At 40.1% G+C, this 14,293-nt stretch overlaps 1 protein-coding gene across 5 annotated transcripts in view; it reads right to left on the bottom strand.

The window, feature by feature from the left end:
- The window catches only part of ITGA6 (integrin subunit alpha 6), a 120,030-nt gene that overhangs the window by 24,980 nt on the left and 80,757 nt on the right, over positions 1 to 14,293 (bottom strand). The window contains exon 1 of one of the 5 annotated variants that reach the window (XM_042040577.1): positions 4,942 to 4,959. The exons of 3 other annotated variants lie outside the window; for them this stretch is intronic. Coding sequence is in view for 1 of the 2 variants with exons in the window: in XM_042040575.1 (XP_041896509.1) it covers positions 611 to 720 (110 nt within the window). In the remaining variant the exon portion in view is untranslated. Of the gene's footprint in view, positions 1 to 610; positions 736 to 4,941; positions 4,960 to 14,293 lie in introns of those variants that run through there. One more of the 5 variants, XM_042040575.1, reaches the window with a different exon arrangement.

The raw sequence follows: 14,293 nt of genomic DNA, 5'->3' as shown, positions 1-14,293 counted from the left end.
TCACTGAGGGTGGTTGATAAAAAGTAGGTGTCTGGCAGTTTTGGGAAAATCATCTTTCTCTCAGGGCATCAAGTGGGGTATTTTTTGCCTTACTAGAAATTGTTCATAAGGGTGGGAAAAGTCACTAAAATGACCAGAAACCCCCCCCCAACAGTAAATACAATTGTTCCCAGGCTGTCTTCTAGTTTTACACCAGTCCTATGCGACTGTTTGCCTAAATTTAAAGGCACCTTAGTATCTCTGACCAAAGCAAGGTCCCTCCTGGCCCAAGGAAGTGTTCACTGAACTCTTCCAGGGTCTGTGCGAACATGCACTCCCCCTCTCCACTCCTTTGGCAGATACTTCATTTTGAAGCTGAAAATGGTTTTCTCCAACAAATCTCTCATCAAGAACAGGCCATTCCCACAAAGGACTTACTTCTAATAAATGGCTACTCTAACAAGCCCTCCTTTGACACTGTTCTGGTAACCAAATGCAAAGGTTCTTATTTTAAACACTGAGTAAAGCAAATTTCCTTCTGTATCCACTGTACATCATGAGTATTTATCACAAAACCACCAGCAGGCATATTTACTTGCAAAATAAGGTGTGTCCAAAAAAAAAATCTTACATTGTCTGTTTCTTTGCAGTGTCACATACACAGGAAGCACAGCTGCCTCTCAGGCAGCTGACTGAAATTAGTAGCAACCAGTGTGCAGTGGTTTGTGGAAGAAACGTCATGCTCAGCTGAAACACTGAGGAAGAGAGAACAGTGTGTGGGTAAGTGCAACACGGCAGGCAGGCAGGCAGGATGGATGGACGGACAGATGGAGGGAGAACCAGGCTGTGCTTCCTGACCCTTGGACATAAAACACTTGTGAAAAGATATCCCTGACATTACAGTGTCAAGAACAGCAAAGCTGGGACTACAGTTGGATCCACAAGGCTCAAAGAGGACCTCAGACCCTCTTTAATGTCCAACTCCAGTTTTGCTTTGTTGTGGCAGTGGGACAAAGCATACTGCTGTCCCTCAGAATGCTGTTCTTACTAAAAACAAGACTCACTTTTCTTCATATCTAACAGAGAAGACTGGATCAGTTACAATCAATATGTGCTTTTTCTTATTAAGAAAATGCTTATTCATTCTCTCTAAAGTAACAAGACCCAAAATTGATGCATTATTAGAAAACATGCATTTTTTTAAACATTTTTTTTAATTGTTGTATTGTGCAACAACCAAATTTTCACTATTTCTACAGGACTAAATTCTCCCACAATTCATTCTCCTCCTCATGAAGGTAAGCCCCGTGAATGCTGAAAGTAATTTTACAGGTAAAGTATTTGCCCTTGTGGACCATGCACAGGACATACCATGTGGGTGGGGTTTGGTTTAAAATAGTTTCTGCTTTTCCCTCTATGTATATCTGCCATCTTTTTCAAATATTTTTTCAGAAACATAGCAGTCATCACAAGAGTTTGTAAACAACAATGATTTTAGAAAGGCATCAATAACTTAATTTTCTAATTTTGGCAACAGTGCATTTAATTGTAATCTCTTAGAGTAATTCTTCTGCAAAGTGTCTGTTTCTGAGTTATTCCTTAATGGGAGAATAGATACATTCTCTCCTCAGTTCTATTACTGCCCAGAGAAAGACAGATTACTTTTTTTTTTTTTTTAACATTAACAACTGTAATTTTAGGAAAGCAGAGGTACTGATTTATTATCTTACAGGAATTTTTATTACTTCTACTTGTTCGTTCAAAGCTTGGGGGATAAAAATGATGTACTGAATTTAACTTAGAGAAATCAAAAACCTTTTGTTTCAACATTGTGAACAAAACTAAATGTTTCTTGAATTTAAATACTTAATTTGGTTTAATTCATCCATCTGCATACTACTGACAGTGGTGGTGCTGGGTCAAGAAAATTAACCCTGTTCTTTTCTACAGGATAGTGAGACTACGTCTCCCTCTAGCTGAATTACCTTTTACAGCACACCAAAGAAAGGATCTACTGAGGCACAAGGGACTAAACAGAGTGGCTAACAGAACATGGAGTGGAAACATGTGCCACCTGCCATAAAATGCCCCAAACATTCGGTGGCATCTTGGACACCGCTGAGGTCAGCAGATGAAAAATGAAATTGCTCAGCCTTCCTTCAAAAAAAAAAAAAAAAAAGGCTTCCATCCAACATGATCCCAAATGAAACAGGCAACCTTAGATTCTTCCCCCCCATCCAAATCTTGCCTAAAGTTATTTTCCACTGTAAACAAAGAATTTCAAAGCAGACTTACTCAAAACCTTCCAGCTTTCAAAGAACTGTTATCAGGAATCCTGCCACTAGTCTTCAAGGTTTATCAAATACAAAAATCTTCTCTTAGGTACTTCACTGCAAGTCCTTACAACACAGGCCAACAGAAGCACATACTCAAAAAGGATTAGATCAGTTCAGGTATAATACTATGGTAAATCCTGAAATGTATTTTCAAGTAGCTACCAAAGACCATTAAAAAGTAGCACAACTCCTTTGTAATTGTTTACTATTTTTCTGCCCTAAAGGCCACAGCAGAGACTAAACCTATGCCCCTGGGTTCTGCAAGACAGCTTACTGAAGGTGATGATTATAAATGTTATGAGGATTATCAACACTGTCAGGAATCTAAGTAAGAAAGTCACAGGCATCTAATCTTTGGCTGAATAAATGAAGCAAAACAAAAAATTCCTTGCAAACACACTGTGACTTCTGATCAACAGAGCTGCTATTCAGCTTGCCTACCTTTTAAAAGGTACATTTGAAGAATCAAAATTCTATTATAAAAGCCAAATTACTTAATTTAAAAATAAAAAGTGTGCACAGAAGTATGACATGAACCATGCATCAGTGTGAATTTCAGCATGACTGCAGTAGTACAAATGAATCAGCTCATATACTGAGCTGTGCTACGTGCTCAACAGAGTCCTTCCAGACAGAGGACACATTCCAGTCATTACTCTATGGCTACTTACTCAGCTGTGATTTAATAAAAGAATTTTAATCAAGTTTGAGCTCATTATGCCAAAATCAGGTTAGCTTTTTCTGGAGCTATGTATGTTCCATTTTAGCTTTCTCATTGGCAAGCAAAACCTCTTTGTCCAGGACAGAGGTAAGGGTAGAGTGAAGGGATGATGCTGTCCCAGCTATCACTATGTCCTTATACTGGCAGATGAAACATGGACGCTTAAAACCTAGGAACTTTTCCTCTGCAAATGGAGAATGACAAAAATAAATTCTTAATTTCTCTTCCCCCATGATCACAGTATGATTCATTTTATTCACTGGGACTTCTCCCTGAAGATCTGTGGACATAGTCTACTGTAACTACTTTCAATTATGTCTGAATGCCCAAAATCATGCTCCAGAATCCATATTTAGATAACAAAATAATGCCCCAATGTCAAGACTGCAGAGTGGGAGATGAAAACCCAAGAGACTCCAGCATGCAGACAATTTTACTGATTTTTCTATCCCATGCCAGGTTTGCCTTGTTACTCTACAGAGAACAGAAGTTCAGCCATACAGTATACGGAACATAAACATCTCTGAGCATCAGTTTCTGTCAGAGACTTAGCTTTTTATTGACTTATGACAACTTAATATCTAATGTTTACCATGAGTCCAACGTCAGACAAAAGTAGTATTGCTATTCCTCCTGTAAATTACAGAAACAGATTCCTCTAACTACTTGAATCCTGATTTTCCCCATACATCTTGCTTCGATATATACTATAACCTAACAGGGTTTTCCCTGGGCCAATCAGACTGCACAGGTGTTAATCTACAGAAATGTAACATAATGAACTATTAATAGAATTTAATTTAAAAGAAGCATCTATCAAGTGACGGTGTTGGGAAAAAAAAAATCTGAATTCTCTCATACCCTGGCATAAAACTACAATGTTTTTTAGCTCTAGTTATAATTACAATACATGTCTTCCATTTTCAAACTAAAATTCTAATTTTAAACCAAATGAACCCGTCCAGTTGCTGTATCAGCTAGAATTATTTTATTTACTGATTTCTCTTAATTACTTCTTGAAGATACATAATAATGACTGAAGTCCCACTGCCAATTATGAGTATCTGCTGGTTTACAGGGACAGGTTTACTCCCTTACAGCCCCAGATTCACAGCCAAATTTAAGATACTCCCCTAAAATTAGAGCTCCAGGATTGGCATATAACAACGTTTAAGCTAATTGACCTTACTGAGGTGCAGTTTTGGCTCAGGTGGATGGTGCCTGCCCTGCACAGACACCAGTGACCCCAGCTGTACCTGCATGTGCAAGGCACAGCTGGAACACAACAAGGAGAGCTGTCCCATGCTCTCAAGACAGGGACCAGCACAACACCACATCCCTCCGTGGAACCCCATGGCACAGCTACACCCACCCTACCTTGATGCGGTGCGACATTGCGAACACAACAGCTGAGGCAAGAAAAACTCCATTTCACTAGTTATGCCAAGCACTACTCAAGTCTCAGAAAAGATATCAGGGCATCTTACTGGCTTTATCTGCATCTGGAGCAGACCTTTGGATAAGTGTGTGTAGAAAACAAGCTTCATAAGCTCACATATTTCCAAGAAGCAAAAGGTGAGAACTCACTGCCCACATTCAGGTAGGCACCAGGCCTCAGATTGTCAACTGCTGTGGACCAGTGTTGCAAAAACATAACTATAGGTCCAATTCCAGATACACAAACAGTCTATAAACTGTAGGTCTGGTTGCATTTAGAAGAGCCAGTCTGTGCCGGTTTGGACAAACCTGGAGGAAAATATCCTCTGACAGAAGGCAGGTTACAACCAACCCTACCCCACCAGGTTCGGGAAAAAAAGAAATTTTCCTCAGAGGAAAGTGAAAGAGATAAAAACTATTTATTTAACAAACACACAGAAAAAGGGTAATAATGCTAAACAATAAAACCTCTCACTGTGGAGAGAAACCTGGGAAGATTCCAGAGTCCTTCTGTAGGTGTGGTCTCTCTCCTCCTCCTCGGAGCTGGGTCGTGGGCCCACCTCCAGGGCCTCCACCTCAGTAGAAAATTCTCCCAGTGTGTTCTGATGTTGAAACGGTCCAGAAGAGAAGAAGGGAAAAAAAAAAACGAAGTCCCAGGAAAATAAAGTTCAACCCTCCATCTCTCTCCGGAGAAAAAGAGCCAAAAGCTGGCTGGAAAGCAAGCAGGGTGCTTCCTCTGCTCTTGCTGCTGTTAGAAGCAGGGGAGTCTGTGTATATCGGTGTCCTTGAACAAGCTGCTTTGAAAGTTTGCTCGTTTTTTTTTCCCTCTCCCCCCTCTCAGGCTCAGTTTAAAGGCACAGAAAGGGACAAAGTTAATTTCTGGGCATAGAGCAGCGACAGGGGATACACATCATGAAGTCACACCAAGACACAGTCGTATTCACAAACAGCACGAATTATTGAATGCAACATACAGCGTTCCTCTGGACTGAGGGCAAGAATGCATTAACTGCAGAGCAGTTACATACAGCACTAACAGTGCCATTGCAATCACAAGCTTAATGTCCCAGGTCAACACACAGCATAGCTGAGGACACAAGGCTTACCAAACAGTGTCCCTTCTGGGGAGGGCAAGGAGGATGAACCTGTCTGTCTGTCCCTGCAAGTTCGCTCAAATTCTCATCCCCCGGTTGGATGCAGAAGTGGGGTACTTTTATGCCGTATTCACTATCATTGTGCAAAGCACTGTGGGTAGGACTGCAGTCAAATCTTCTGTTCTTTGTGGGCAGGTTTGCAGAATACATCTTGGCAGGAAGTGTTCTTGGTTTGTACAAAACATTTCTGGGTATCAGGTAGAAGAACGAGACCACGTGGCCTATGCCTCACTTGACATTGCCACCTCCAATGCCACGGCAACACAAACCACAAGACCTCCATCTGATTTCCACACTTGCACCTAGAGGAACCATGGCCTATTGAGCTTTGCAATTTTTTCACCATTTTATGCTTCCAACAACCAGTATTCAGCAAGAACAGTTACATGAACATCAAGAAGAAAGGGTGTAACTTCATTTAATCAGATGTGGCCCAAAAGAGTTGTTAAAATCCAAAGTAAAATACACAAGCTTTCCATTTCAACATATATTACAGAATATTAAGCAGTAGGGTTCAGATTTTAAAACCCTCCCTGCTTCAATTGGCAATTTTTGAAATGTTTAGTAGGTGGCTGTGGCTCCTTCTCAGCTAATGAAAACAACAGTGAGAACTAGGAGTGGTGTCTGCTCACAGCTATGTGAACTCCCTCCAATACTGCTCATGAAACAATCTTGCTCACTTCCAAAAGGAAAGTCAAAGTTAAGATGAGAAAACCGTATCAAAAGAAATCCAGAAAACCTCCAAGCTCCTGGAAGTATTCCCTCACTCCACAGTGAAATTCTTTTCTTCACTTACAGCCTGGAACTGTCCAAGGGTAACATACGATTTTTGCAACATACTCCAGAGAAGAAAAATTATCAGTAATTCATTACAGTTCTGTTTTGGAATAAACACTTAATCAAAAGAAATCAAGTAAAAGTAGGGAGAAGATCATCTATGTTTTTTAGAGTAAATCCAGTTCATCAAAGTAAGAGGCTTCCATGGAGTAAATTACATTTTGATTTAAGCAAATACAAAAAAATACCATAGTCTGCACCAAACTCAGATACTCTGCTATCTCCCAAAGTTTTCTTCATTCCTTAAATTCTTTCCTTTTCCATGGCATCTCCTACCCAAACAAGGTACAACATCTTTGCCAGCCTCTCTTTAGAAGTAAAAGCAACACATCAGCAGTGCCTGCTCTGAGCCTTAATAGACTGGAGAAGAAATCGTGGTAGTGTTTCCTGGGTCAGAAACCATTAAACATTTCTGCATACAGGCGAAATAAAGTAATCACTGGTGTAAGTAATTTCCAATTTTGCAGGCTTCATTGAGCACAAGTGTCCAATTTAATGTTGCTGTTCTCAGGTAACAATGCTGCCGCTGCAGACTTTGCACTTCATTATGTTTTCAGAAAGTCTCCACAAGGGGGGCAAATTTGGAAACTGACAAAGCTAAAAGCCATGAAACGTCTCACCCCTGAATGGACAGTTAAGAGTCCGGCATCCTTTCATTCTCCCAGTTCCAGTGCCTTCTTGGGAAATGAAGAAAACAGAGTAACTAGCTCTAACTCAGATTAAATTCTACTACAAAATCACCAGTCATAAGTCATCTATCAAATGTTTGAAACCTCCTGGCAGAGACCCCTGATCACAATGTGGGCATCTACAGCCCTCCACCTGAGCTATATTTTCAGTCCTCTGCACTAATACGGTCTCAACTGTTTTTAAAATTAACAAACACAGAAGACAGATGCATTTAACCACCACAATATTTCAACATAACTGAAGCTGGTCAGTGGGACAGACTGTGTGTGAATATTGGTGGCACCACCCCTGCTTTGTGCTTGCATTTGGCATTCCACAACAAAAACAAGTCACAGGACAAGAGCACCACAGACTAATTAGCACAGAGAGGTTGTCTCTTCACACACTCAGGCTGCTAATAGGAAGTGGAGCTGAACTATGGGACTGGGCTCCTCCAAAAAAAAAAAACCCTCCCCAGCAAAATACGACCAGTAACTGTGTCAGCAGGGAACTTGTTTGTGATGCTTTTTACAGAGACACCCATCATGGTCAGTATGTTCTTAACAGCTGTTTTAAGTGACTGAATATTCTCCTGATCTGCTACTCCATAGCTACGTTTTTGAACTAACAGTGCAAAGCCGTGGCCAAGTACATCATTAATCTCTGTTGCCTGGAGGCTTGGCACTTGAAGGATTGCAATTTTCATTTTATTTCTTCAGCCTTTTTTAGGAAACAGATTATGATAGAGGCTGGAAAAAGATGCCAAAAGCAGCACAAGGACTAGGGCAAGCTACTACAAAGCAAAACTGGAACTACAAAGATACCTGTTGTTCTGGAAAGGCCACTTTTTATTGACTTTCTCAAAGTCACGTGGAAAAATAAACACTTTCCCATCACAGTCCAGAGCCCAGCCTGTCTAGATTTGAAACAGGTTTTGCAGATCTCATTTCCATTGGTACAAAGCATTTTTCTTAGAAGAAATGGTACAGTCTGCTCCAAATTTGTATTTCAAAATCCAGTTTTCCATTTCAGACACCACTCTCTGGCTTTAATCAGAAGATACCTCATAGTTTTCATACTGTCAAATAGCAAGTGCAACATGTACACTGCTTACAGGTTTAATTTCTCCCTTACAATCTCTCCATTTTTCAGATTCAAAGGGAAGAACACCTGTGCCAGGAACAGACCTGATTACGAACTGGTACTGTAAAATATGGATTAGACAGTTTTATAATTAATTTATGATAAAATTATGGAAGAAATCATGTTAAAAGGATTTTCACTCAGGTTTTCTAACATGGCAGTACCTGGTACTACATAAAATCCTCTTACAATAACATGCAGTTTAACTCAAGAAGTGACAAGTGCACCATTTCAAGAAACTAACTTGGGAGCCAAAGTCCTGGCACTTCTAGCTCAGCCCCATAGTCACCTTGTCTGCACTGGAAGGACTGAACTATGGGAGTCCCACCACGGCCAGCTGGGCACAACCCAGGCTACTCTGCACTTCAGATGCACTAAGCTACAGGTCCTGACAGCAGCAGGAGAAGCAAGCAAGGACAAGTGCAGCAAAGAAGCAGGGGTGACCCTGCAGTCCCCAGCTACCTACAAGCACAGAGAGAGTGAACCGTCCGCCCCCACTGCCCCACCACTGCAATCTTGCTCTGCTGCCAACAGCGCCCACACAGCAGGGCCCTTCCTGGCCATTGCCTCATCCAGTGCAGCCCCTGCTCTGCACCAGAACAGGCCCTGCAGAAGAAGCTGCTATATAACATGGCCAGTCTGTGCTGTGATCAGTGTCTTGTGGACATGGCTCACTCCACAGGCACAGTAAACAAGTGTGTAACAGAAATTAGGAATTACTGTCTCCTGCACCTGGGCTGCGGGTCATTCATGCCATAGGAAACCCCAGAATTCATTTAAACTTCTTCACATTTGCAGGACTCATCTTTGTATCCCCACTGCACATGGCATCTCCATATAAAGTTCATTAAAAATTAAAGCAGCACCACATCATATATTAAGTACATGTTTCAGAAAACAAACATGAAAGCAATGAAAATATGGAAACAGTTGCTCAGACTTTCTTTTTTTTGGGGGGGAAAAAAGTCTGAAAGCAGTGTGCCCAGTCAGTATTTGAAGGCACTGCTTGTTTGAGAAGTAACAACCTTAACAGGCTTATACTGTTCTATGTTTTGAAAGCCATTTAAAAAAAAAATTATAGTAGTTCTAATTCAGCACAGAACAAATATTTGGGTTGAAATGTCATTCCTCTATTTCCTTCACAGAATGAAATACATCAGTTTCATTTATCACCATAATTAAACTATTAAAAGGCATGAAAGAAGTACAGCAAGAGGGATGGACATTTTACTGTAGAATCAATGGGCAATACAACACACTACAGCAACTAATACAGCCCTGCAGAAGTTGAAGAGCAACTGCTCCCCATGCTGACACAAGCCATAGTTCCTTCACTCATACATCCATCTATGAGATCACCCCTGCTCCTCCTTTTCCAGACTTACCACCATCTCCTCTGAATTGTAGGGGGAATACCAAGACAGGTAGAAACTTCCTGCACTAGATCTACAACCACATAAATTCTGGCTGATTCACGGTCTCAACAGAAGTTCATCACATTTAGTTAAAACATACCAAGCAGCACCCCAGGGGGAAGCTCACCCACACCAGACCAACACTGGCACCCTTGAGCTAAGCTGTGCCCTGCCCAGCTGCCAACCTAAGCCCATGGACTACAGAAAAGTACCCTGTGGGAGCGGGCTGAAGAACTCTGCACGTGTAGAAAAAGCGTGGACCTTCCTGATATATAATCCCTAATAAGAGCTATAGAGAACAAGTACAAGAACAGCCATCAAACACACACTTCAACAGCCTGAAGGTACTTGCATGCTAGAGCACAGTTCAAATTATTCCTTTAGTCTTAAAGCCATCATAGCCCTGGGATAAATGCCTATAATAGGATCCACAGTTTGAGTGAGACTTTTCTTCAAGCCATGAACTTAATGACAAAAGCACATGTGTCACCGGGTACATGACGCATTATGCCCTCATGCCTTCAAATTAACTGAAAACACAGGCACTCATCACTTGGAAGAACATCACTACAATAAGGTACTTTCCTAGGAGAAACAGGTCATACAAATGCCTGTGCATCTGGGATGCTTAAAGAGCCCTTCTTTTATGTTCCATGCAGATACTCAAACACTAATCAAACAGATCAACAGAATTAAATCATACATTCACAAGAAACTGCTCTATATACACATCTGTGGAAGAAGAAATCATTATTTTTTATGATGAATAAGAATGTACAAACTGAGAATTTCAACCAGCTTTAAAAACAAGATTTTTTGCAAAATAACTTATGTTTGAGACTATGCCAAGAAATCCACTGCATTCTCTTACTCTGTATACTGCTACTCCTCCACATGCACACATACTTAATTTTTACATGCATCCCCATATACATACATTTTTTTCTTTTGCCACTCCCCACATTCTCACTTGAGCAGAATCTAGAATTAATTAGTTGTTTTCGGGCATTTTTAACACCCTATGTTCCTGTAATCTGCAAGTTGTGGAAACGGTATTGCAGCTATTTCTAGGACTGGATCTGATCTGACAACAAAAGTATTCTTCCACTATATGCAGGAGCACAGCTTGGCTGGAAAGAGAAGAAACTTACATCTTCAGCAATATTCTGGGACCACACTACATAATTATCAAACATTTCTCCAGCAGAAAAATTGAGTGGATAAAAAGATTACAGAGACTTGCAAAATTATGCCATATAGTATGGCATAGTAGCAGCTACAGGAGTTTGCTGTATAAGAAAAAAAAATATCAAATTTATTTCAGCATCTTTGGCCAAGAAAATGTAATTTACACTTGAGGGTTTTTTAACACTACACAAACATGGACAATTAAAATGTCTTTTCACACACTCTGCTAGAGATCATTAATGTCTAAGAGCCAGCAGATTGAACCACTATGCAGCTTCAGCTGCACTGATGACAAAGTGCAAGGCTAACCAATCTTTATAGTTCCCTAAGCAAAGTATTGTGAAAAGAGCAATAAGAAAAGGACACAAAAAATTCAGCCTCACATGGGGATGGTGTCCTTGCTATCTGCAACAGCTGGTTGCCACTTTTGACCACTTCCAGGATAAACATGCATTTCCCTCAGATCTTTGACCCATGCATGTGCTCCTGAGCAAACAATTCTGGGCAATACAGGAGTGAGTTGTTCCCAGCATATTTGCAATTCTCTGTTTTTTAAAGATATATTTTATAGACCTATTTTTGAGAAAGGTAACAATGATAGATGAAACAGGCACAGAGTAAGCACATATAGCTCCATTGCAAAAAAATGTCGTCTTCACTAAAAAGGAAGTAACATTCAGTCTACCAAAATTCTACCATTCCTGTGGACACTAGCTATCAGCAAACTCAACAATGCTGATCATTCCTATCTGCTGTTCCCTATTTCTCAGACGATCTCCAAAGTCCTTGAAAGTAGAAAACAAATGCAAGGAATACAGCTAAGAACTACCCTAGAAGCTCGCTAGCTGGCAGTGAAATCCAGTGCAAGATCTGTCCATGTTACCTTGAGGGACTAGAGTACATTTTTATGCTGTAAATGGAATCTTGCCAGGGCCCATCCCATACACCCCTCCTCTTCTTTTCTCCTTGATTCAGTGGACCTTCTCCCTCCCAAACACAGTCTGAACATCCTCACACACATTAGCTCAACACCTTAAAGGAAATCAACATTAGGAAATTACCTATTTTTAGATGCAGTTCAAAAGGAACTAAAGGAAACAAGAAAAATAGCCACTGCTCCAACAGATCCAAAAATGATCAATGCATACTAGTAAATGCTTCAAAAATCACAATGCAAGAAGCTGCACCTTTTGCCTTTCACTGTTATTTTGATACAAAAATCTCTCTCAGGTACCTCACAGCAGAATACACACAGCCTGTCCTTTAAGCTAAACCAACATAATTGCAATTCTCTTTTCCAAAGTAACTGCTATGGAATTCTCAAAATCATCTTAGAAAATGTGATAGTCACAATACCTTAAACCAAGGGAAGTGCATTTTAACAAGAATATGATATGTTTTATGCTAGAGCTGCAAAAGGAGATTTATTAACCTATGGTATAGTTCTTTTTTTTTTAACATGTAGAATGATTCCCTTAAAAATGGAAGTAAAACCTTTTTTCCACATTCATGTTTGTTTTTCTAACCTATATTCTTCTCCCATTACTTTTAAAGCAGCAACTTGCTTATGTATATTGCAATCAAAAATATTCAGTGCTAATAAACAAATTACTCCATGTTTTCCAGACTACTCTGTATCGTTCTTTCATCAAATATTCCCGTGCTGTTACCTACCCTTGCTAAATACCACTATAAGGTGTTAATCTTCCAGCTAATGTTTCACAGTACAGACAACCATCTGCTCATTCACTAATACAGATTTTTACTTACTTGCTCTTAAACTGACATTTGCCCAATAGCCTAGTCTCAGTCTTGTCCTTTCCACAGAATATGTCCTCAAAATGTGGCATTTTTGCAGTTATGGATAGACTGATTAATCTAGACCCAGGCTGGTTCTGAAACATTTAAGCAACAGCTGATTTTAAACAGCAGTTCTTTCAAAATAAATAAGGTATCTCCAATGAGAATTTACCAGAATGCATTCCTTACAAAACTTACAGTTGCTCTGGTACATGTGGGTGGACTTTAACAGAGGAAAAAAGAATGGCCCATGCTGACTGGTGAACAATTTACTGCTGTAATATGCCAGGCAATCCAACATGCTGATTTCATTTATTTGGTGGATTAATCAGACAGAAAAAAATTAATCAGTAATCACTCTTCTCTGCTTGTTAGGCCTTATGAAAAAACCATTTATGAGAAGCCAACCTACCTGTCTGGCTTCTGCCACCGATAACCAAGAACACAACTCAAAATCAGTACTGGGAAAAAGCCAGCCTTCTGTAGTTTGCTCCTCCTGTAACAACTACACAACCCTTATGCAACATAAATTCATCATCTCACTTCTTTCACCCATGATATTACCATGATGGATCTTCCTTAAAAATCTGTCCCTTACCACTACAAGAAAACTCTTCACCTACTCCTCCCTCCTCCTTCCCAACTTCATTTGATCCTGACCTTCGCCACAGGACATCTCTCTTGACCACAGACAAACTCCTCTACTGTCACAAACTAAGAAAGCAAATAAGCATACTAAGCAGGTTATCCAAGAATAGTTTGCATAGACAAAAACAGAGAGACGCTCAAGAAAAGAAAATACTAGGTGCAGTGACACAGTAAAATCATAGCCTAAAAAAAAAAGGAAATTGATTATAAATCCTTTCTTTTTTAATTGACAGAAGCACTAACTAAAGACCATCACTATTATAGCTTTTAAACCTGAAGGTGTAAACATGCATTGTTATTAATTCAGTTCACTCGAAGTCTGAATTACACTACACCACCTCTGGAAGCAGAAATTGTCATCTTCTACTGCAGACCAGCATAATCCAGCTCTTTGCTGCCAGAGCGAAGTGTCTCTGAGCCCAAGCCCTCATAGAACACAAAAGTATTGGCTAAACACCACTGAGGATGCACTGCAGCAGTACAGCAATGTCAGCAGTCCTGCTGACCTAAGGCAGCTGTTATGTATTGATATAACAGCTCACAGTAGAGACATGCAGTATCAGCAAAACCTGTGACAAGTGAAAATTTCAATAAGACACTGCAATTTCTAGGCTGGTGATGGTCAGTGCAGTCTTGACATAAAGTGCCTATCCACAGATTTTCAGCTGGGGGGAAAATCCTGCATGTTGGTAACTACAGTGTCTTCCCTTTTTTGCCTTACACAATAACAAGAAGTCTACCTGAATTCAGCTCCATACTTCTACTGAAAATAATATCAGAAATACTTGCAAGTAAATCCTGGTGGGTCCCTTGCAACTCAGGATATTTTGTGATTCTATCATTCTAAACTACAAATAAAAACTGGCTAATGGGTGTTAGGTTTACAGCTGAACTGATCTTAAGGGTCTTTCCCAACCCAAGTGATTCTAGGATTCTGTGATTCTATGAAAGGAATATACAAATTTA

This window comes from Corvus kubaryi, unplaced genomic scaffold (genome assembly GCF_017639235.1).
Source record: "Corvus kubaryi isolate FWS band 111438036 unplaced genomic scaffold, C.kubaryi_AGA036_p1.0 37396, whole genome shotgun sequence".
NCBI lineage: Eukaryota > Metazoa > Chordata > Aves > Passeriformes > Corvidae > Corvus > Corvus kubaryi.
Note: the sequence above shows the minus strand (reverse complement) of the source record. Positions and strands in the feature narration are given on the sequence as shown.